This window comes from Triticum aestivum, chromosome 3D, assembly GCF_018294505.1.
Source record: "Triticum aestivum cultivar Chinese Spring chromosome 3D, IWGSC CS RefSeq v2.1, whole genome shotgun sequence".
In the NCBI taxonomy this organism is placed as follows: domain Eukaryota; kingdom Viridiplantae; phylum Streptophyta; class Magnoliopsida; order Poales; family Poaceae; genus Triticum; species Triticum aestivum.
This window is the reverse complement of record NC_057802.1, coordinates 416,045,314-416,070,456: the sequence shown is the minus strand read 5'-3', so window position 1 is coordinate 416,070,456 and position 25,143 is coordinate 416,045,314. Positions and strand designations below refer to the sequence as shown.

Genomic DNA, 25,143 nt, shown 5'->3' with positions numbered 1-25,143 from the left:
AGGCAGGAGGCCCGCGCCTCTTTCGATCTGTATCCCAGTTTGTGCTAGCCTTCTTAAGGCATAATTGTTTAACTAATGTCTGTACTCAGATATTGTTGCTTCCGCTGACTCGTCTATGATCGAGCACTTGTATTCGAGCACTTGTATTCGAGCCCTCGAGGCCCCTGGCTTGTATTATGATGCTTGTATGACTTATTTATGTTTTAGAGTTGTGTTGTGATATCTTCCCGTGAGTCGCTGATCTTGATCGTACACGTTTTGCGTGTATGATTAGTGTACGGTCAAATCGGGGGCGTCACACAAGGAGGCATCATTGTCAACGTTTGCAACAGCGCAACAGAGGGATTTGGGGAGCCAAAGGGGGAGAGCGCCGGGAGGGTAACGGGAAGGCGCTAATGTCGGAGTCATCACCGGAGACAGAGGTGGCTAGGGTTAGCAGCACGACCGCACGTGCGGGTGGGACGAGATGCATCGGTGGATGTTGGAAAGAAGGAGAGCCGTATGAGATTCAGTTGTGGTGGCGCCAATCAGGAGCGGAGGTGATCGATACTGGACGGCAGCAATGCCGACGCAAGAAGGAGAGTGGAGATGGGGGAGAAGGGGAGAGGCGAGTGAAAGAGATGTGTGCGTAGGTCTTCTATGTGTTGGACGAGAGAAGGAATTCAACCAACGATAAACCGTAGGATCGACAGGAGGATGGACCAGCACACGATGTGGAATACATAAGACAGGAGACGGAACATCGGTTTTTAGCCTTGACGGGAAAAAATCTAGGTCGGGCGATGTGGGAGGTGAGGCGAAACTAAACCAATAAGGCGAGACTACCAACTGCATTGTAAATAGTGCTCCCTCGAATCCATATTAGTTGTCGTTGAACTAGATGTATCTAGACGTATTTCAATGCTAGATACATTCATTTGAGCAGATAAACGGCGTGACAATCAAATAGAGTTTAGTTACTTTAAAAAAATACAAATTAACATTCAATGTCAATGTAGGAGTAATAATCATGTAAAACTAAAAAATGAGAACCTTTTTCCTGTCAGACACGACCAACCCCGCGCCACCTCGCCTCGGCCAAAACTTTGGACTACCCCTTCTCAATAAAAATGAAATCTTTTTCTCATCAGACATGTACAATGTTTATTGGCGACCAACCCCGCGCCACCCCGCCTCGGCCAAAAACTTAAGACTACCCCTTCTCAATAAAAATAGAATCTTTTCCTCACCAGACACGTACAATGTTTATTGGCGACCAACCCCACGCCACCCACCTCCACTAAAAACTTCTTAGGATGACCACTTCAAAGAGGAACCCTCAGGTCAGGCCGACCTACCGCGCCGGGCCTCCGCCCCCCTCCTCACCCTCCCGCCTCTCCCTCCTACGGTCCTACCTACTTCGCTCCCCCAACCATCTCGCTCCTCTCCCTCTCTCTTTCACACGCACCCACCTCCCCTGCCCCTTTCCTTCCAGCCCGGCACGCCTGATTCTGAAATCCAAAGATCCCAATTCCACTTTCCAGGCTGCAGCGGCGGGCCGGGGGGCGGTCAGCCATGGAGTTTAAGGTGGTGTCGAAGACGGCCGCGTTGCCCGCAGCCTGGCACGGTACGAGCCAGGGAGCGCAGGGCCGGAGCAGCGTCGCCTTTGGATCGGCGTGGAGGAAGGCGTCGTCGCGGCCGGCGCGGGCGCTGTTCGCTGCAACTAACAACTCCGCGCCGGTGGCCAGGTATGGCTTCATGTTATGCTTACCGACATTGATTCCCCCGTTTCTTTTGCTTTGCTTACGGATAGGGATGTTTTCGTATTGGGGGCCGGTGATTTGGTGTATCCATTCTGGTATTGGTTGCGATGTTTTCAGTTACAAGTATTTGAGTTATGTAATACTAAGTCTGGTTGCGCTGTTTTCAGTTACAATAATTTAAGTTACGAAATATAAGTCCATCGTTGCTTCGGTATGAAGTTAATGATTGAGTTATCTCAAGTTTTTTTAGGTACTCTAGTTTGACTCGTGATCTCAATAGCAAATAGTTGAATAGTTGATTATGTTGTGTCTTCTGCTTACAACCACTAACTTCTTGTCGGTGGAAGAGTTAACTTCGAAACATAGCATGTGACCTGGATTGTAGCCTTACAGGAGTTGTGTTTGTTCTTTTGTGTCTTGTTGACTTTTCAAATTATGTTTAAACATGCAATGATGCAGATTATTTCAGCATCTTTTTTGCTTCCACCAAAATAGTTCATTAATATTTGATGACTTGACCACATGTCTTCAAGTCATACTGAAAGACCAAAAAATGGTGAATGATTAACTTTGACTAGGGCATGCCTGTAATGTCTTAGTGACTAAGGCTCACCTAATTGTGGTGAGACTTTCTGCAAACGTGTGTGCAAGTGCAACCTTGAGCAGAGCATTGAATTATAGCACTATGAATGGATTAACCTGGTTCTGATAACTTTGACTTATAGTTCTGATAACTAAGGCCTGCTTGTATTGTCTTAGTGACTAAGGCTCACCTAATTGTGGTGAGACTTTCTGCAAACGTATGTGCAAGTGCAACCTTGAGCAGAGCATTGAATTATAGCACTATGAATGGATTGACCTGGTTCTGATAACTCTGACTTATAGCTATGATGCTTCTGCACAAAATTGTTTTTTGTTATACTGCAAGGAACTGATAATAATTTTTCTTAATGGCACTTCTTCTAGGGTGGAGAAACAGAGGATAGATCAAAGTCAAATACTGACTTTGGACAGTATCAGAACCTCGTTGATTAGACTAGAAGACAGCATCATATTCGGTCTCTTGGAGAGAGCACAGTATTGTTACAATGCTGATACATATGATAGCGATTCTTTCCATGTGGATGGATTTGGTGGCTCTTTGGTTGAATTCATGGTTAGAGAAACTGAAAAGCTACATGCAAAGGTGGAGCATCCTTGCAATTAGAAATATAATTGATCATGGCATTGCCTGGAAAATACATATGCTGATCTTTCTTATGTAGGTTGGGAGATACAAGAGCCCAGATGAGCACCCATTCTTTCCAGAAGATCTGCCTGAGACACTGTTGCCGCCTATCCAGTATCCAACGGTAATGCACATTTCAAGTTTTTTTTGGGTGCCCTTGTAGGCCTGTAGATATCTTTTTGTCAATGTAGGAAAACATGGTCCTGCAATTGCCAACTAACATATCAGGGTTTTGACATCGGTGCATGAACGATTGAACAATACTGTGCTTCTGTTTTCCATTGTTACTTGTTAGCAACTAGCATTCATTTCAGTTTCATTAGAAGCTCTGATTATCCATCTGGAGCCTGAAAATCTGTCGATATTGATTGTGGAATACTATCATCTATTGAAAGACTCATATTTCTAGTAGATTACTGTGTTGTTCTTGTTGATGCAATTTTGGATGGATTCTTATGTTGTCTTTATTATTTTCATAGGTTCTGCATCCTATTGCTGATTCCATTAATATCAACAAAGAGATTTGGAAAATGTACTTTGATGAAGTTCTTCCAAGGCTAGTGAAGGAAGGAAGTGATGGAAATTCTGGATCCAGTGCTCTTTGCGACACGACCTGCTTGCAGGTACTAACTAGATCAATACTGCTGGTCTTTGAGTCGAACAGCTAATTGTTGTAAATCATTTTTACTATGCCACAACTTTCATTCACTGAAAATAAGCCTTGTCACTACCAATGTTTGCAAGATTTTGTGCTGTCATAATTTTATTGTATCTCATTTCCATATGACTAAGCTGAGGTTCACTAGAGGTTCCTGCAACTAAGCATTTCTTTGTGAAGTACATTTTGCTCATCTGTCTTTTCCACCACTGTTCTGTAATTCAGGCACTCTCTAAGAGAATCCACTATGGAAAGTTTGTGGCAGAGGCCAAGTTTCAAGAGTCCCCTGAAGATTACACTCCTGCAATAAAAGCTCAGGTCAGTGCTCTATGTTACAATGAGGGGTAACGCTGTCATACTTCTCTTCCGCTTACATTGTTTCAAATGGACTGCAATTTGATCCCATTGTGGAAACAACCAATTTGTCGGGCGGCCATTGCAGGACGGCGCTCAACTAATGCAGCTCCTCACCTACGAGACGGTTGAGCGTGCCATCGAACATCGGGTGGAAACCAAGGCCAAGATATTTGGACAGGAGGTGAACATAGGAGCTGAAGCCAAGGGCATGGCGCCTGTGTACAAGATCAGGCCCAGCCTGGTCGCTGGACTGTACGGCAACAGGATCATGCCGCTAACCAAGGACGTCCAGGTAGCATACTTGCTAAGGAGGCTGGACTGAGCGCTCACAAATGTGCAGTGCAGTGCCTGCTCTGTCGTCCGATTTTCTCGCGTCATCAAAGAATAAACGGGGCAGGAAACGGCCATAGGCACATTCATATTGGGACTCAACTTGGAAGAACATATTTGAGACGTTTATTGTTTCATCTATATAGATTTTTGTATCACAAGAGCAAGAGGAGCCACCGTGCGGTGGGACTGTGGCATATGATCATTTCTATTGCTGTTGGTGTTTTGCAAAGCTTTGAATCTTAGAGCAGCTCTTGCTGATTCTGTAAAACCTCAGCCTGTATAATGGTTTTAAGGACGATCGGTCAAGTTTGTAGAGAGGTTGGCGGCAAAATCAGTTTATTTTTTTATTTTTGAGTTGAGCGAAATCAAATTCAGCATAACATGTTCTGCCTACTTTGCCTGCGGTGTGGGACCCACCTGGTGGGGGTTAGAGAGCTGGGCGGCAGCGCAAGTGAGCATGGAGGTTTTACGGAGTGTTTGTGACTTGTTAGCATTTTTGCTCTAAGTTGTCTTTGTGACTCTAAATATGTAGGCCGGAGGTGAAGGAGGCATATGGAACACCCTCCAAAATACTCCCTCCGTTCCTAAATGTAAGTCTTAGAGATTTCACTATGGACCACATACGGAGCAAAATGAGTGAATCTATACTCTAAAATACATCTATATACATCCGTATGTGGTCCATAGTGAAATCTCTACAAAGATTTATATTTAGGAACGGAGGAAGTATATAGCAATGAAGATGTATCTAGTGAATCCCATAGGGCTGATTTTTGCAGTATGCTCCATATCAGTGGTTATTATCGAGTATCGAGTCTGGGTAATTTCAAGAAATCTGTTCTTTTAAGGGAATTTTGGCGAATATGCTAGTTTTGTTAGGACTTCCGCGTGTTTCATCAATCACAAATATAGTGATACGCCCACACACGGAACTGGCCAGAAAGACCGAGGGAGAACATGTGTTTGCAGAATTTTGCGCAAAACCCCTCCAAAAAAATAAAATTACATTCAAGACCATAGAATTTCTCTCAACTACCATCATTGCCGCTAACCGTCGCCGAATTCAAAGAAAAACCATAGACCAGAAGGGTGTTGTGAGCTGATGAAGAAGCCTGCCGAGCGCAAGGCCTTTATCATTGTGGCGTGTCGGCGGGGATCATCCACATCCTAGTCAAATTTTGGAGCTAATGTTAGCCGTCGATGTCGTCGAGGCCAAGCACCAGATCCGCCGCAATCAAGACTAGTGTGGATTATTAAACATTAAACCTCCGAGTTTTGGCACAACATCGGTCCTATATGTGCGTCTTTGGAACCGATGCACGAGGGAGGCTGCGTTGATTTGCAAAGGGAAGGGGGGATATGCTAGTGTTGCTCTCAGAGGTGCTGCAATCGTTTTTTATTAAAGAAACAACAACTTTACTGATTAGAAACAATGATTACATCATCTAAGAAGAGGTACAATATTTATTATAGGCTCCTCGAACCAATCTCTTGTCAGTGAACATTTTGCTAGTCTAACAAGCTCATGAGCTACTTTATTTGCTTACCTATTACAATGTTCAAAACTAGTAAGAGAAAAATCACAAGCCATAAAATAGCAATCATAAAAAACTGTCGCCGTCCTGCAAAATGTCCTTCGTTCTTCATTTTGTCGATGACTTCCATGTTATCAGAGTTGATAACGAGAATATTGCAGCCCGCCTTTTGTGCCAGCAATAAACCAAACCTAAGCGCTAATGCTTCCGCTGTCAGAACATCAGTACACCACTCAATCTTTCAATTTCCGCCAACAATGAAATTTTCTTTGTTATCCCTGAGGGCAGCACCCGTTGTGCCTCTTAGCAAATCATGATCAAAAGAAGTATCCACATTTAGCTTAACAAATCCCATAGGAAAGTCTACCCCATCCTTCAATTTTTCTACTTGCATTAGGTGAGTGGGCATTTACATAGTTTCCTATTATAGCACGGATCCCATGAACGTTTGGTACGCCTCTTGAGACTTTTCCTCATGAACCAGCTCGCGTCTATTCCATCATAAATACCACACAGTTATAGCTATCAGCTCCCGTGCATTCTGGACGCCCAATATAGAAAGAGGCCTAGAGCGAACGTGTTTCAGTTGGTGCTCTTTAGAAAAGAAAAAAACAAGCCTTCCGTTGCTTCACCGCAGCGTTGGGCCGCCGGTATCAGGCCCCTTTGCAAAGCCTACGGCCATGTCCATCCATCGGCTCCTCTTCATCCTTCAACAAGGTGCCGTTCGCTTCGGCACAACTGCAAACAAACGGTAGAAATTTTAATAAAAGGCCCCGTGTAGCAGTCACCGCAAAGTCCATTCTACCGGAGACGAACTCCTCCAGCTACGTCTCCGCTGCCGCGTCGTGCGCCATGGACGAGACTTGCCTGCTCCCTTCCCATGCTCCCATCCGTGCTCCCGCATACGTGGCTTGATTTGATTGGAAAAAAATAAGGCCCGGCCCCACCCCTGAAAATCAGGGGGGGAGATGATTAGATTAGAAAAGAAAAAAGGAAAAGAACAGCCGTAGGATAAAGTGGGAGCACGGATGGGAGCATGGAGAGGGAGCAGGCAAGCCGGATCCGTGCGCCATGCGCTCTCACCGCGCAGGACGGTGTACCCCGCGGCCGCAACACACGCGTGTAATGTGCCATATGTTTGTTACCGTGTGCTGGCCGCTTGTTCGCGAATTCCCGGCCCGGTCCACGCGGCTCCATAAATACCCTCCCGGCTTCACGCATTCCACCCCTTCCTCCTCCGCCTCCAAAAAATGGCCGTCACGCCCAATCTCCCCCTCCTCCTCCTCGCGACGTTCCTCCTCCTCGCGGCGGCGCCGCTCCCCTCCGCCGCGGAGAAGTTCGTCGTCGGCGACAAGAAGAACTGGGCCCCCAACGTCAACTACACCACCTGGCCCGACCAGTACCACTTCCACGTCGGCGACTGGCTCCGTAAGCACCCCTCTCCTCCTCCATACTTTCCACCGTCTTCTCGATCGATCGATCTACCATTTCCCGTCCCGGCCAACTGATCCGATCGTGCACATACGCGCGTATGCTGCTGCAGAGTTCAACTACGCCAAGGGCATGTACGACGTGGTGCAGGTGGCGAACCAGACGGCGTACGACAAGTGCGACCCGAGCAACCCCCTCGTCAGCTACGACCGCGGCCGCGGCTTCGTGTTCCAGCTCAACTACACGGGCCGCTACTACTTCATCTGCAGCCGCGGCTACTGCTGGAGCGGCATGAAGGTCACCGTGCTCGTCGAGGACAGCCCCGCGCAGCCGCCGCACGCCGCGGCGCCGTCGCCCAACGCGGCCGCGCGCCACGGCGTCGTCTCGTGGGCCGTCGCCGCCGCCGCGGCCTCGCTCTGCGCGGCGGTTCTGGGTTTGCCGTTTGCGGTGTGAGCGTGACCGTGTGTGAGCGGAGAGGGAAGGGACCAATGGGTCTTTTCGAGTATGGGCCGTCCAGGCCTTTAGCGCCACTGTGTGGCCGTGTATGGAAGGTACTTACTGATAAAGAAAGCGTGCTTTGGAAGTTTGCGTATTTCCTGCAAGTTTTGTTCCGGCATTTTGGTAATGATGCGCACACGCAAGTGCTGAGACAAATATAGCACAGGCTGCAAATCGTGAACAAGAAGAAGAAAAGATTATAAGCATTTTTTTTTTGAGAAAAGAAGTTCCCTCAGGTTTGTGATAACTGATGGAAATGTGTTAGTGTCTTAAAGGGACTGGCGAAAAAAGTGAGATTGGTGGTGCTCATAACTCTTTACAATCTGTGCGGTGTGAGTAAACTTCACCCAAAAAACAATACAGTAATCACCCGCAAAACAAAAAACAATACAGTAATCGTGAAGCAAATGGCAAGAGACACGAGGCACGATGTGAGCGAACCCTCCTGCGGTTGATTTTAGATTTTCTTTTTGAGGCAAGGTTTATTTTAGATACTAGCAGGAATTTGACAGCTCGAGTGACACGAGAACCCAAGTGCGGCAGTCTTGTCACTTTTCCTAATGCCGTGCTCTGTTTGCTCGTCATTTCATTTCCTAATTCTTCGTGTTGGCTATCTATGGAAGGTATTAATTGTGAGATTACATTTATGTGCGTGTCTTCTCCCTGCATCGACACCCTCAAAACCTCATTTTCTTAAAAATTTCATTAAAAACATTTCTGTGTCCCAGGAGGAAGGAAACATATCTCTATCTCTATACTCTAAAAAATGAACAATAGATCTGTTGCTTTTGCACATGGAGCAAAAGTTTGGCTTTTTCCAAGAAATTTTACAAGCACAGAAAGGATTTTTCTTTTCTTTTTTGAGACGAGTCCAGAAAGGAATTGGTCATGTACGTACGTAATGTTTTCTCAGAATTTTTTGCCATTCGTGACATTACATTTTCCTGGGTGCACCTTTGAATTTCTTGGTCAGTAAATAGAAAAATTGTCTAAAGGAACCCTAGGTATATTTAGTTACTTTTAAATCCTTTTGCGACTACCCATGGGTACATATTGACACCTGCAGAAACCAGGGATTTGAAGCACTGATTTAGCATGCACCATTATCAGGTCGAATACCCATGGTAACGAAAACCCTAACATTTCAGAACCATATAAACTACTGCTGGAACACAGGGAAATTCATCTCAAGGTATTTCTGATACTAAATGTGAGAAATACTAGTGCAAAGTAATTCAAAATGCCATTGAGTAATGGTGAGCCTTTTTTTTGTCACCAAAAGGACAGAACCTAACATAAGCCTAAAATAATATAACTGAACCCTGCCAGCATTGTTGTTGAAAAGAGAGCATCTAATAAGAACACCTCTGGAAAACTAAAAAGGTTTACCAAGCACCAACGCCCTGGATGTTGCTGGTCAATTAGGTCATTGGAGAGTGAAGGAACTAATTTTCTGACCTATAAAATTTCCTCGAGACAAAAGGATAAAACCCAAAAATGCACTCTAGGCAATACCAGGGCAATCAGAGAGTGCCTGAAGGGAACATAGCCTAGTCCAGCTGCTTTCAACTGAGGTTAGAGATCAGTAGGGAATGGCGACAGAAAGAGGAGAATGTAATTAATATAGCAGTAGGTGATGACAGATGAGCTATGGGCCAATGAGTGAGAGTGCTCAAGACATCATGCTGGAATCCTTGATAATTTCGTATAGTGAGATCACAATCTCAATAGCCAGCAGAATTATGACACCCCACTCCAGAAAATTCGATCGTCTATTTTGGAGCACTTCTTGAAGAAAATGAACATTGTGCTGTTACCAACAATAAATTGTAAGTGAAAATGAGAAATAGGATGGATGAAATCGGCTATTGCACTAAAGAAGAACAAACACAATACCTCCACAAATTTCAGCTTGAAGTCTAGGCTTCCAAAACGTTGATTCAGTTCATATTCTTCCCGAAGATACTCCAGAATTTGTGCATAATTTGCATTTTTCCAAGCAATTTCTGACCTATAAAAAAATCATGTTGTTCATATTACGATGAAAAAGAAGATTCTAGCATCCATGTTATGCATTTAAGTACAGATTAACAAAGTCTCTTTTTCATAACTGTCTTAGCTAATTTTATTTTATTTTGAGCGTGTCTTAGGCTCTTAGCTAATTCTGGGAATAATAGTCTCTCAGTGCATCTGTGGTTCTTTCAATCTCGAAGCGGAACACAATGCTAGTAAAAAGACTAAAAACATAAAGAGCTGTGGCATTGTATATTTTGTATGTGTGGAGATCAAAATATCAACCTTTCTTGAAAGCATGAGGAAAGTTATTCAATGAACAGAATAAATATTACTGTTTCTTTTTCCGAGAGAAGTGCCATGTGAGTACCAAACTGGCCTATAGATATCAATTATCATATAGTCCTACATGGCTACGATCTCAAGTTGTCTTTTTAATTTTTAGAGTTACGTGCCTTCTGTTCCATAAGACAACACAGCACATGGGGTTGATGCATAATGAAATTCCTTCCTTCCAGAAAATGACAACACATACATTGCTGAAATATATGATACTCCCTCCGATCCATATGAATTGACAAAAATCTAGTACAACTTTAGTACAAAGGTGTATTAAGTGTGCGTCAATTAATATGGATCGGAGGGAGTATATGATATATAATATGCAGGAGGAGGGAGTGCAACACTTAGAGTACATGCCTGTCAAAAAGGCCAAGTCTAATGATAACATCTGCAAGATTAGAATTAGCCTTGCCCACAAGTTGAAAGAGCTTCTTTCTTTTCATTGTGAAGTCCCCAGTCTTCTCCATGATACGATTTATTTCAGTAAATTCCTCAACCATATCATCGACCTATTAAAGTAGCTTCTTAGAACTTTAAACCTTGCAACCACATTAAAATAGTTTCTTGACTTTGCTCAATCACAGTACCTGCCGTATGTAATGATCAAGAGCGATACTTTGACCAAGAACACTTGAAATGATCCGAATTCCATCAGTGTCTAAATATTTAAGAACTATATAATCAAGACCTCCTTTCATCCATGTTGTCAGGAATGGCTTCTCAACTACTGCATAATCTGGTAATTGTGAAATAAATGTCATCATGTGAGAATATAACACAGGTTCAGTGTTATAAAAGCGGATTAAGCGATAGGTGCCATATTTCCGCTGTTCTTCTGTTAGGCCAGGGGCACCTAGTCGGTCCCAGGCAAAAAAAAAAAAAAAAATTGCGGGAATCTTAGGCATGATTGGGTGCCTATATCCTTATGCAGGTACAACCACATAATTTAACTGTTCTGCATAAATAATTAGAGAGCATTCTACTCCCTCCGTCCCACAATGTAAGACGTTATTGCAAGCTAACATAGTTTGCAAAAACGTCTTACATTGCAGGACGGAGGGAGTAGATATTTGCTCCCCTGGAAAATGAGGCTTGACTCAAACTTCTCACATTTCTAAATATGCCTGTTTTAACATGCAATTCTGCATGGACTGCCACTGACATAACCGACTGCACCTTGTACAACATTGTGCATGTTTCATAAAAAAAAGGGCAGCCCGGTGCATGTTTCATAGTAAATTTAAAAAGCATTTTGCAAATAATTAAGAAGGCCAGTTCCAGAAGCCATATAAAGGTTTGGCCAAAGCATTGTGGCATATAAATGCACTACATCAAACACAAATTAAATTCAGAGTGATTCTCATCCTCAATGGTCTTTATCAAATGTCAGCAGTCATTATCATCAAAGATTCAAAGGAAATTGGATTGATCATGCACATACATGGAAATGAAAAGAAGAATGAATACAAATTGATGAGGAAAAGTACACTATTTAGCAGTTTACACAATAACAGGCCAGCTCGTGAATAGCATGGACATACCGTCTTTCCTCATCTCCGGAAGCCACCCCGAAGCATGATTCCTGATCATATCAAGATAGTGCTCAGCTTCATGATCAGCAATATTGAAGAGCACAGCAGAACCATATTGGAATACAACCACATAGCGATAGCAAAATCTGTTGTCCTTCACTCCAATGGACTACAAAAACGTCAGACAAATGAGGTTATCTGATGCACACACAACAACATGTTCAACAAACGGTCAAACACGAATATAATTCTTGGCCCTCAAAATATGTGGTGCTACACCGAAATCACTCACCATGATCTCTGGAGGGAATTCAGAGTAGCGGAGCGCGATGTAGTTTAGCGACCGGGTGGATGGAGGTACCACGTCGCTCCCGTGCTCCGCCTGAAGGCTCTTCAAATCAATGCTGTAATTAAATATTTGGATTAAACAAAATCAAACAAAAGTAGGTTTTTCCATTCATCTGCACCAAATCACCGTGGCCTCCCACGACAATGTTACATGAGAGATTGAAAAAACACAGCAGCACGCAAGGTCTTCCTTGCAGGACTATCATCAAACACCCAGCGTACAGCCACCCGCGCGTTCCAACTCACCTGGTGGAGAGGAAGTAGGCCTTGACGGGGATGTAGCGCGACAGGCCTTCCTCCTCCTCCTCCTGTGGGGGCGCGGGGGCCGGGGCCGCCTCTGCCGCCGCCCGGATCCAGGCCCAGTAGGCCGAGCTCCCGAGGCCGGAGTCGCGGGCGTCGTGGGGTGCGGTGGCAGCGACCGCAACGGCCGAGGAAAAAGGAGACGCGCGGGCGGGGAGGTGCGGCAGGCGCGCTGGAGTGGGGCTCGCTGGTGGCAGCCTCGTCTCGAGGAGGCGGCGGAGATGGTGGCGGCACGCGCGCAGCCGCCCCATCGGTTGAAGGCTCGAAGCGACCTGGTGCCGCGCCACGACGCGAGCAGCAAAGCCTCCGGTTGGCCTTTCTCCGAGTATCTACTTGTTTTGTTTTCCCGGAAAATCACTCGCTTTGTTCTTGGGGAGAAAGGAATGGACGGCAACATGGGCTTCGCGTAGATTTGGGCTCACTGGGCTTACAGGCCAGCCGGCCTGGCATGCTCTAGTTTATCTGGGCCGTCCCATATTCACTTTCTATGACACACACATGCCCTGCTGTTTAATTTGGAAGCCTGTGTGCACGTCTTCTCAAGAGTAGACCCCAACGTTTGTATTTTGGAAGCAGAACTGGGTAGCAACCCGAGCCAAGTCTGGAGAGCAATATTTGAGGGGAAGCATACACTTCGACAGGGACTAATACGTCGAATAGGTAATGGACAAAGTACGAGAATTTGGAATGATAATCGGTTACCCCGCAATGAGATGATGAGACCATATGGCTGCTTGAGCAATAACCCTCCCGAATTGGTATCGGAGCTAATTGATTCTGCCTCGGCTACTTGGGATAGACAGAAAGTCCTAGTGACTTTTCTGCCCATGGATGCGAGAACAATTCTTGGCATCCCACTATGCACTAGTAACATGGAGGATTTCTGGAGTTGGAGTCATGAGAAGAAGGGTTTGTTCTCCGTGAAATCTGCATACCGCATGCTGGTAAGCACGAGGCAAAGAAGGGAAGCCTGGCTAGAAAATCGGGAGGGATCGTCTACTGCAGCCAAGGAGGAGGGAGCATGAAAAAGAATGTGGAAGGTTCAGGTGCCTGCAAAGGTGAGGATGTTTTTGTGGAGATTGTCAAAGCATTCGATACCCACAAATGACGTCAGGGCACATAGACACATGACAAACTCGAATTTGTGTGGTATTTGTGGTTCCCCGGATTCATGGAGGCATTCTTTGTTGGAGTGCACAATGTCAAGGTGCACCTGGGCGCTGGTGGACGATGAATTGGCTCAGAAACTTGCAGCCATAACTGAACCTAATGCAAAACATTGGATGTTTACTCTTATGGAGTCTATACCACATGCTCTTTTTGTTAAGCTATCATATTAACCTTTGGGCAATATGGGCAGCACGACGAAAAGCAATCCATGAGGGGATTTTTCAGAAGCCCCATAGCACCCATGGTTTCATTAATAGATACATTGAGGAGCTAGAGATGATCAAGGGACCACCTACTGTTCAGGAGCAGAGGCAGGGACCTCAAGCGAATGGGAACACCCAGCGACCAAAAGCCCCGCCATTGGGTCATGCTAAGATTCATGTCGATGCTGCTTGCCGTCAAGGACGAGGTGGTTCAGCAGCGGTTGTATGTAGAGACCATAATGGAACATTTTTGGGCAGTTCAGCTCTAGTGATTCACGGTGTGGATAACCCAACTATCTTGAAGACGATTGCCTACAGGGAGGCTCTAGCCTTGGCACACGATCTTAATCTCCATGACATGGTGATTGCATCGGATGCGAAGGAGGTGGTGGCGGCTATCAACTCAAGAAGTCAAGGAGAGAATGGAGCCATTATCGGAGAGATAGATAGGATAGCGAGTTTTTTAAACTGCACTTTTACTTTTGAAAGTCATGTCGTCAATGTTGAGGCACATAGATTAGCCAAGTTTGCACTCTCGCTGGGTTCGGGACGTCACGTTTGGTTTGACCAATCCCATAACCAGCTATGTATCCCACATCTTGTGGAGTTTGCTGAATAAAACTTGGTTCAACCACTAAAAAACATGCCCTGCTGTTTCTTCTGGAAAAAAACATGCCCTGCTGTTAGTTCTAGAAAATACCGAAGTCCACTAGCTGTGGTGGTTAGCTGAGTTGTTTGATAACTCAATGGTGGGAGCTTGAATCCTCGATAGCTCAACTTTTTTATCTCAAAATACAAGTTCTGAAAGAAAAAACATGCTCTGTTGTTTCTCAAAAAAAACATGCTCTGCTGTTAGCCTTAGAAAAACATGCACTGCTTTTTAACTCGCGATTAAGATCGATCCAGCTTTTTCTCTCCTCTTGCTAGGGTTTTAGCTTCTCTCGCCGGCAACGGCGTTGAGCACCCAATTTTCCATGATTTCTCTGGCAATTCACCGTCATTTATTCTCAGGCAGATCCAGGGCGACCAAGCATAGCTTCCCTGCCTTAGTTAACATGTGTGTGAGTCGTTCGGGTTGTCTAGGGTTTAGCTACTTGTCAAAAAACCGATCTAAGTTGATCTTGGGCTCTCTTCCCATGGAAAAAGCTGGAGCGAGTTCGTAGACTGGGGCCGACAAAGAGCGTCTAGAAGCAATGATAGAACAAATCAGTCTGAGGGAGGAGGGCTTGGACGATGTTGTGCTAGAGGAACAAGGGTCGCCACTGGTGGAGGCAACTAGATGGATGGATATTGCATTGGTACATACAGAGGGCGAATATTTGCAGTATTGGTTCTATAAGAATATGAGGTCAGCTTGGGATCTTGCTGAGGATGTTAAGTTTCGAACTCTTAATGGTAATTTGTATACTCTCCAATTCTTTTTTTTGGGTGATTGGGAGAAGGTTATGGACGGGGGACCCCAGTCCTTTCATGGAGATGCAGTGTTGATGGTGTCGTATGATGGGTTCACTAAACCATCGATGATCCCTTTTGTTTCACTTGAATATCTGGTCCAGATACAAGACCTCCTTGATGAATTTGCTGCATGAATAAAGCATTGGCATCAAAGGTGGGAGAGTTTATCATGGTAGAAACATCTTATGATTTCTCTGGGATTTTTTTATCGTGCATGTGTTAAGAGCGATGTGTGAAAACCGCTTAGGAAGGCACTCTCGATCACTCTAGGAAGTAAAAGGAAGGTCTTTATGTTGGGGAACGCAGTATTTCAAATTTTTTACCTACGATCACGCAAGATCTATCTATGTGATGCATAGCAACGAGCGGGAGAGTGTGTCCACGTGATGTCTACTACGCAACCTTCTTCTTGTAGACGTTATTGGGCCTCCAGATGCAGAGGTTTGTAGGACAGTAGCAAATTTCCCTCAAGTGGATGACCTAAGATTTATCAATCCGTGGGAGGCGTAGGATGAAGATGGTCTCTCTCAAACAACCCTGCAACCAAATAACAAAGAGTCTCTTGTGTCCCCAACACACCCAATACAATGGTAAATTGTATAGGTGCACTAGTTCGGCGGAGAGATGGTGATACAAGTGCAATATGGATGATAGATATAGGTTTTTGTAATATGAAAATATAAAAACAGCAAGGTAGCAAGCGATAAAAGTGAGCGTAAACGGTATTGCAATGCGTTGAAACAAGGCCTAGGGTTCATACTTTCACTAGTGCAAGTTCTCTCAACAATAATAACATAATTGGATCATATAACTATCCCTCAACATGCAACAAAGAGTCACTCCAAAGTCACTAATAGCGAAGAACAAACGAAGAGATTATGGTAGGGTACGAAACCACCTCAAAGTTATCCTTTCTGATCGATCTATTCAAGAGTCCGTAGTAAAATAACATGAAGCTATTCTTTCCGTTCGATCTATCATAGAGTTCGTACTAGAATAACACCTTAAAACACAAATCAACCAAAACCCTACTGTCACCTAGATACTCCAATGTCACCTCAAGTATCCGTGGGTATGATTATACGATATGCATCACACAATCTCATATTCATCTATTCAACCAACACATAGAACTTCAAAGAGTGCCCCGAAGTTTCTACCGGAGAGTCAAGACGAAAACGTGTGCCAAACCCTATGCATAAGTTCACAAGGTCACTGAACCCGCAAGTTGATCACCAAAACATACATCAAGTGAATCACGTGATATCCCATTGTCACCACAAATAAGCACATGCAAGACATACATCAAATGTTCTCAAATCCTTAAAGACTCAATCCGATAAGATAACTTCAAAGGGAAAACTCAATCCATTACAAGAGAGTAGAGGGGGAGAAACATCATAAGATCCAACTATAATAGCAAAGCTCGCGATACATCAAGATCGTACCACCTCAAGAACACGAGAGAGAGAGAGAGAGAGAGAGAGATCAAACACATAGCTACTGGTACATACCCTCAGCCCCGAGGGTGAACTACTCCCTCCTCATCATGGAGAGCGCCAGGATGATGAAGATGGCCACCGGTGAGGGATCCCCCCTCCGGTAGGGTGCCGGAACAGGGGCCCGATTGGTTTTTGGTGGCTATAGAGGCTTGCGGCGGCGGAACTCCCGATCTATTCTGTTCCCCGTTGTTTTTAGGGTATATGGATATATATAGGCGAAAGAAGTCGGTTAGGGAGCAACAAGGGGCCCACGAGGGTGGGGCGCGCCCAGGAGGGCAGGCGTGCCTCCCTGCCTCGTGGCCTCCTCGAAGCTTCCCTAACTTCAACTCCAACTCTCCTGGATCACGTTCGGTCCAGAAAGCACGCTCCCGAAGGTTTCATTCCGTTTGGACTCCATTTGATATTCCTTTTCTGCGAAACACTGAAACAAGGGGAAAAACAGAAACTGGCATTGGGCTCTGGGTTAATAGGTTAGTCCCAAAAATAATATAAAAGTGCATAGTAAAGCCCATTAAACATCCAAGATGGATAATATAATAGCATGAATACTTCATAAATTATAGATACGTTGGAGACGTATCAGCATCCCCAAGCTTAATTCCTGCTCGTCCTCGAGTAGGTAAATGATAAAAGAAATAATTTATGAAGTGTGAATGCTAGCAGGTGCACAAGTTTGATCAATGATAATTTCAATCACCTTTTCTAGCATCATCATATGTCATAACAGTAGCTCAACTCATAAAACTTCTCATGATCAAGTAACAACTATTCACATGTTAAAGTATAGATCATAAACTTTCTTGAAAACTAACAAACAGTGCTCTTAGTCATCAAACAATTGCAATTCATCTTATTTTCAGGAAGGGTCTATGTCAGAGCTTTGATTTAGCAAACTCCACATACTCAACTATCATATAGTCTTCCATGATTGCTACCACTCAAAGCATATTTTTAGAACAAATAGCATCCATCGAACACAGAGAAAGATAGGGGCTTAATGCTTCGCCTCCCAACTTATTTATCATATAGATAATTGTCAACAATAATAATTCATGATCAAATATATTTGAATGGCCATATATGCTTAGATATTTCTCCACCACATGATGCTTGACAACTAAAGAGTAGGTTGGAATGAGAAGGAATACTACTGACTCTTGCATAAAAGTAAAAGATAGGCCCTTCGCAGAGGGAAGCAGGGATTTGCAGAGGTGCCAGAGCTCGAAGCAAAAACAGAGATGAAAATAATTTTGAGAGGTATGCTTTCATTGTCAACATAACGACCAAGAGTTCCCAATATCTTCCATACTAGATACATTATAGGCGGCTCCCACGCATAAAGGTAAAGTTTTTACTCCCCCTCCACCAACATTCCCACTCCACGGCTTGTCCGAAACAACGGGTGCCATCCAACTATCAACATTCCTGGGGGAGTTTTGTTTAAATTATTTGCGAATTTGTTTTTGATCTTTTGATCATAGGACTGGGCATCCCAGTTACCAGCCATTTTCTCGTGAATGATGAGTGGAGTCCACTCATCGTGAGAATAACCCACCTAGCATGGAAGATACCGACAGCCCCTAGTCGCTACATGAGTGATTCAGGCATACAAAACAGATTATTATTTGAAGGTTTAGAGTTTGGCACATGCAAATTTACTTGGAACGGCAGGTAAATACCGCATAAAGGTAGATATGGTGGACACTCATGGAATAAACTTGGTTCAAGGAATTTGGATGCACAAGCAGCATTCCCGCTTAGTACAGATATTTTGGCTAGCAAAGGATTCTAAATAGCAAGCACCACATGTTAGAGGATCCATAACAATATAACTTCTATACAAATATACCCAAGCATAACTCATTATGTTGTCTTCCTTGTCCAACTTCAACTAATTTGCTCAGGTTTGAAAATAATTAATGGGGCTCACAATCATAGAAGATGTCCAAGATAGTATATTTATATGTGAAATCTCTCTTCCTTCAATATTCTTTCATGAATTGTTCAAGTGACCAATACAACGTTTGCTAGCCTTCAATAAATTTACCACCTCTACTTCTTATATGTTAAGGCATTACTTCCCATGGGAAAGGCATATGAAACATATATAATTTCAGATTTATGACATTCGAATCATTCAACCATTTACTCATAGGATATAAGTGAACCACACGAGTAAATGACAAACTACTCCAAAAAGATATAAGTGAAGATCAATGAGTAGTTAAATAATTATGTAGCTATGTGAAGACTCTCTCTCATTTAAGAATTTCAGATCTTGGGATTTTATTCAAATAGCAAGCAAAGCTAAAGAAAATAAAATCACGCTTCAAGCAAAACACGTATCATGTGGTGAATAAAAATATAGCTCCAAGTAAAGTTACCGATGAACGAAGACGAAGGAGGGGATGCCATCCGGGGCATCCCCAAGCTTAGGCTCTTGGTTGTCCTTAAATATTACCTTGGGGTGCCTTGGGCATCCCCAAGCTTAGGATCTTGCCACTCCTTATTCCATAGCCCATCGAATCTTTACCCAAAACTTGAAAACTTCACAACACAAAACTTAACAGAAAATCTCGTGAGCTCCGTTAACGAAAGAAAAGAAAACACCACTTCAAGGTACTGTAATGAACTCATTCTTTATTTGTATTGGTGTTAAATCTACTGTATTCCAACTTCTCTATGGTTTATAAACTATTTTACTAGCCATAGATTCATCAAAATAAGCAAACAACACACGAAAAACAGAATCTGTCAAAAACAGAACAGTCTGTAGTAATCTATGACTAACGCAAACTTCTGGAACTCAAAAAAATCTACCAAAATAGGACGACCTAGATAATTTGATTATTGATCTGCTGCAATTGGAATCAGTATTTTATCACGTTCTGGTGATTTTAAACAATTGTTTTCATGAATAGAAAGTTTCTGGAATTTTCAGCAAGATCAAATAACTATCATCCAAGAAGATCCTATAGGTCTTACTTGACACAAACACTAATTAAAACATAAGACTACATCTAACCAGAGGCTAGATCAAAAATTTATTACTAAACAGAACCAAAAAGCAAGAAACAAAAATAAATTTGGGTTGCCTCCCAACAAGCGCTAACGTTTAACGCCCCTAGCTAGGCATGATGATTTCAATGATGCTCACCTAAAAGATAAGAATTGAAACATAACGAGAGCATCATGAAACACATGGCAAGCACATTTAAGACTAACCCACTTCCTATGCATAGGGATTTTGTGAGAAAACAACTTATGGGAACAATAATCAACTAGCATAGGAAGGCAAAACAAGCATAACTTCAAAACTTTAAGCACATAGAGAGGAAACTTGATATTATTGCAATTCCTACAAGCATATGTTCCTCCCTCATAATAATTTTCAGTAGCATCATGAATGAATTCAACCATATAACCATCACATAAAGCATTCTTTTCATGAGCCACAAGCATAGAAATTTTATTACTCTCCACATAAGCAAATTTCTTCTCATGAATAGTGGTGGGAGCAAACTCAACAAAATAACTATCATGTGAAGCATAATCCAATTGAAAATTAAAATCATGATGAAAATTTTCATGGTTATCTTTATTCTTTATAGCATACGTGTCATCACAATAATCATCATAAATAGGAGGCATGCTTTCATCATAATAAATTTGCTCATCAAAACTTGGGGGACTAAACGTATCATCTTCATCAAACATAGCATCCCCAAGCTTGTGGCTTTGCATATCATTAGCATCATGGGTATTCAAATAATTCATACTAACAACATTGCAATCATGCTCATCATTCACCTATTTTATGCCAAGCATTCTATGTAATTCTTCTTCTAGTACTTGAGCACAATTTTCCTTCCCATCATTTTCACGAAAGACATTAAAAAGATGAAGCATATGAAGCACCCTTAATTCAATTTTTTTGTAGTTTTCTTTTATAGACTAAACCATTGATAAAACAAGAAACAAAATGATTCGATTGCAAGATCTAAAGGTATACCTTCAAGCACTAACCTCCCCGGCAACGGCGCCAAAAAAGAGCTTGATGTCTACTACGCAACCTTCTTCTTGTAGACGTTGTTGGGCCTCCAAGTGCAGAGGTTTGTAGGACAGTAGCAAATTTCCCTCAAGTGGATGACCTAAGGTTTATCAATCCGTGGGAGGCGTAGGATGAAGATGGTCTCTCTCAAACAACCCTGCAACCAAATAACAAAGAGTCTCTTGTGTCCCCAACACACCCAATACAATGGTAAATTGTATAGGTGCACTAGTTCGGCGAAGAGATGGTGATACAAGTGCAGTATGGATGATAGATATAGGTTTTTGTAATCTGAAAATATAAGAACAGCAAGGTACCAAGCGACAAAAGTGAGCGTAAACGGTATTGCAATGCGTTAAAACAAGGCCTAGGGTTCATACTTTCACTAGTGCAAGTTCTCTCAACAATAATAACATAATTGAATCATATAACTATCCCTCAACATGCAACAAAGATTCACTCCAAAGTCACTAATAGCGGAGAACAAACAAAGAGATTATGGTAGGGTACGAAACCACCTCAAAGTTATCCTTTCTGATCGATCTATTCAAGAGTCCGTAGTAAAATAACCTGAAGCTATTCTTTCCGTTCGATCTATCATAGAGTTCATACTAGAATAACACCTTAAGACACAAATCAACCAAAACCCTAATGCCACCTAGATACTCCAATGTCACCTCAAGTATCCGTGGGTATGATTATACGATATGCATCACACAATCTCAGATTCATCTATTCAACCAACACATAGAACTTCAAAGAGTGCCCCGTAGTTTCTACCAGAGAGTCAAGACGAAAACGTGTGCCAACCCCTATGCATAAGTTCACAAGGTCACTGAACCCGCAAGTTGATCACCAAAACGTACATCAAGTGAATCACGTGATATTCCATTGTCACCACAGATAAGCACATGCAAGACATACATCAAGTGTTCTCAAATCCTTAAAGACTCAATCCGATAAGATAACTTCAAAGGGAAAACTCAATCCATTACAAGAGAGTAGAGGGGGAGAAACATCATAAGATCCAACTATAATAGCAAAGCTCGCGATACATCAAGATCGTACCACCTCAAGAACACGAGAGAGAGAGAGAGAGAGAGAGAGAGAGAGAGAGAGATCAAACACATAGCTATTGGTACATACCCTCAGCCCCGAGGGTGAACTACTCCCTCCTCATCATGGAGAGCCCCGGGATGATGAAGATGGCCATCGGTGAGGGATCCCCCCTCTGGCAGGGTGCCAGAACAGGGTCCTGATTGGTTTTTGGTGGCTATAGAGGCTTGCGGCGGCGGAACTCCCGATCTATTCTGTTCCCCGATATTTTTAGGGTATATGGATATATATAGGCGAAAGAAGTCGGTCAGGGGAGCCACGAGGGTGGGGGGCGCGCCCAGGGGGCAGGCGCGCCTCCCTGCCTCGTGGCCTCCTCGAAGCTTCCTTGACATCAACTCCAAGTCTCCTGGATCACGTTCGTTCCAAAAATCACGCTCCCGAAGGTTTCATTCCGTTTGGACTCCGTTTGATATTCCTTTTCTGCGAAACACTGAAACAAGGGAAAAACAGAAACTGGCACTGTGCTCTGGGTTAATAGGTTAGTCCCAAAAATAATATAAAAGTGCATAGTAAAGCCCATTAAACATCCAAGATGGATAATATAATAGCATGAATACTTCATAAATTATAGATACGTTGGAGACATATCACCACGTACCCTCGTAGACCGAAAGCGGAAGCGTTAAGTAACGCTTGATGTAGTCGAACGTCTTCGCGATCCAACCGATCAAGTACCGAACGCACGGCACCTCCGCGATCTGCACATGTTCAGCTCGGTGAAGTCCCTTATACTCTTGATCTAGCTGAGGCCAAGGGAGAGTTTCGTCAGCACGACGGCGTGATTGATACGTCTGCAACGTATCTATAATTTTTGATTGTTCCATGCTATTATATTATCCATCTAGGATGTTTTATATGCATTTATATGTTATTTTATATGATTTTTGGGACTAACCTATTAACCTAGTGCCCAGCGCCAGTTTCTGTTTTTTCCTTGTTTTTTAGTTTTATAGAAAAGGAATACCAAACGGAGTCCAATTGACGTGCCAATTTTTAATGATTTTTTATGGACCAAAAGAAGCCCCCGGAGTAAAAGAGTTGGGCCAAAAGAGTCCCAGGCCGTCCATGAGGGTGGGGGCGCGCCCTACCCCCTGGGCGCGTCCCCCTATCTCGTGGACGACTCGGAGACCCCCCTGACGTGAGACCTACGCCCAAAATTCCTATAAATACAGAAACCTCCAGAAAATAACCTAGATCGGGAGTTCCACCGTCGCAAGCCTCCGTAGCCACCAAAAACCAATCGGGACCCTGTTCCGGCACCCTGCCGGAGGGGGGATCCATCACCAATGGCCATCTTCATCATCCCGGCGCTCTCCATGACGAGGAGGGAGTAGTTCACCCTCGGGGCTGAGGGTATGTACTAGTAGCTATGTGTTTGATCTCTGTCTCTCTCTCGTGTTCTTGATTCGGCAAGATCTTGATGTATCGCGAGCTTTCCTATTATAGTTGGATCTTATGATGATTCTCCCCCTCTACTCTCTTGTAATGGATTGAGTTTTCCCTTTGAAGTTATCTTATCGGATTGAGTCTTTAAGGATTTGAGAACACTTGATGTATGTCTTGCATGTGCTTATCTGTGGTGACAATGGGATATCACGTGATTCACTTGATGTATGTTTTGGTGATCAACTTGCGGGTTCAGTGACCTTGTGAACTTATGCATAGGGGTTGGCACACGTTTTCATCTTGACTCTCCGATAGAAACTTTGGGGCACTCTTTGAAGTTCTATGTGTTGGTTGAATAGATGAATCTGAGATTGTGTGATGCATATCGTATAATCATACCCACTGATACTTGAGGTGACATTGGTGTATCTAGGTGACATTAGGGTTTTGGTTGATTTGTGTCTTAAGGTGTTATTCTAGTACGAACTCTAGGATAGATCGAACGGAAAGAATAGCTTCGTGTTATTTTACTACGGACTCTTGAATAGATCGATCAGAAAGAATAACTTTGAGGTGGTTTCTTACCCTATAATAATCTCTTTGTTTGTTCTCCGCTATTAGTGACTTTGGAGTGACTCTTTGTTGCATGTTGAGGGACAGTTATATGATCCAATTATGTTATTATTGTTGTGAGAACTTGCACTAGTGAAAGTATGAACCCTAGGCCTTGTTTCCTAGCATTGCAATACCATTTACGCTCACTTTTATCGCTTGCTACCTTGCTGTTTTTATATTTTCAGATTAGAAATACCCATATCTACCATCCATATTGCACTTGTATCACCATCTCTTCGCCGAACTAGTGCACCTATACAATTTACCATTGTATTGGGTGTGTTGGGGACACAAGAGACTCTTTGTTATTTGGTTGCAGGGTTGTTTGAGAGAGACCATCTTCATCCTACGCCTCCCACGGATTGATAAACCTTAGGTCATCCACTTGAGGGAAATTTGCTACTGTCCTACAAACCTCTGCACTTGGAGGCCCAACAACGTCTACAAGAAGAAGGTTGTGTAGTAGACATCAAGCAATTTCTGGCGCCGTTGCCGGGGAGATGAGTGCTTGAAGGTATATCTTTAGATCTTGCAATCGAATCTTTTAATTTTTCTTGTTTTATCACTAGTTTAGTTTATAAAAGAAAACTACAAAAAAAAGGAATTGAGGGTGCCTCATATGCTTCATCTTTTTAATATCTTTCGTGAAAATGATGGAAAGGAAAATTGTGCCCAAGTGCTAGAAGAAGAATGCATTAAAATGTTTGGCACTAAATCTTTGTATGATGAGCATGATTGCAATGTTGTTAGTATGAACTCTTTGAATATCCATACACTACAAAAAAATACACTTCCGTGATGATACGTGTTTGTCACAATAGGTCGCGTTTTTTGTCATGCATGTACATCCATGACAATTTTATGACAGAATCAAGATAGTCATACCTGTGCTGTCATAGATGTGTTCCATGACATTACCAAAATTATCATCACGGAAGTGTGCACTTCCATGACGATAAATCGCGCGTCACAGAAGTGCTTTCGTCAAGGGTGACCGACACATGGCATCCACCGTAACGGAACGTTGTTAAGCTATCGGCTCGGGTTTTGGATCCGATAACCCGTTAAGAGCCCCGACCAATGGGGATTTTCCACGTGTAAAATCATCATTGGCGGGAGGAAACATGTGTCGGCTCATCGTTGGGACAGATGTCATCCACTAATTGGACAGAAGGCGCCTATGATACGTCGACACGTGGCACGGCCCAACAGAGGCCCATTCGTGTGAAAAGGCCGGCCCATTTGACTTGGTCAAAAGGTGGCGGGCCGGCCCATGGAAAGCCTGTTAACGACCTGTTCGCATATAGCCCATTTACAGCCTGCTAACC

At 43.4% G+C, this 25,143-nt stretch overlaps 3 protein-coding genes across 3 annotated transcripts; 2 read left to right on the top strand and 1 right to left on the bottom strand.

Moving 5' to 3' along the window:
• Nucleotides 1–1,327: 1,327 nt before the first annotated feature.
• On the top strand, nt 1,328–4,624 carry LOC123079267 (chorismate mutase 1, chloroplastic). The gene is made up of 6 exons (XM_044502001.1): nt 1,328–1,727; nt 2,709–2,928; nt 3,008–3,094; nt 3,450–3,593; nt 3,854–3,946; nt 4,071–4,624. Exons 1-6 carry the CDS (start codon nt 1,555–1,557, stop codon nt 4,305–4,307), a joined length of 954 nt encoding a protein of 317 aa, XP_044357936.1. The 5' UTR covers nt 1,328–1,554; the 3' UTR covers nt 4,308–4,624.
• Nucleotides 4,625–7,063: 2,439 nt separating this feature from the next.
• LOC123074785 (lamin-like protein) lies at nt 7,064–7,876 on the top strand. The gene is made up of 2 exons (XM_044497537.1): nt 7,064–7,281; nt 7,397–7,876. The coding sequence occupies exons 1-2, from the start codon at nt 7,104–7,106 to the stop codon at nt 7,735–7,737; spliced, it is 519 nt and encodes a 172-aa protein (XP_044353472.1). The 5' UTR covers nt 7,064–7,103; the 3' UTR covers nt 7,738–7,876.
• Nucleotides 7,877–9,006: 1,130 nt separating this feature from the next.
• On the bottom strand, nt 9,007–12,658 carry LOC123079266 (protein RETARDED ROOT GROWTH, mitochondrial). Its single transcript, XM_044502000.1, has 7 exons — nt 12,264–12,658; nt 11,962–12,073; nt 11,679–11,838; nt 10,725–10,873; nt 10,495–10,646; nt 9,679–9,793; nt 9,007–9,592 (listed from the first exon to the last, which is right to left on the bottom strand). The coding sequence occupies exons 1-7, from the start codon at nt 12,566–12,568 to the stop codon at nt 9,455–9,457; spliced, it is 1,131 nt and encodes a 376-aa protein (XP_044357935.1). The 5' UTR covers nt 12,569–12,658; the 3' UTR covers nt 9,007–9,454.
• Nucleotides 12,659–25,143: the final 12,485 nt, after the last annotated feature.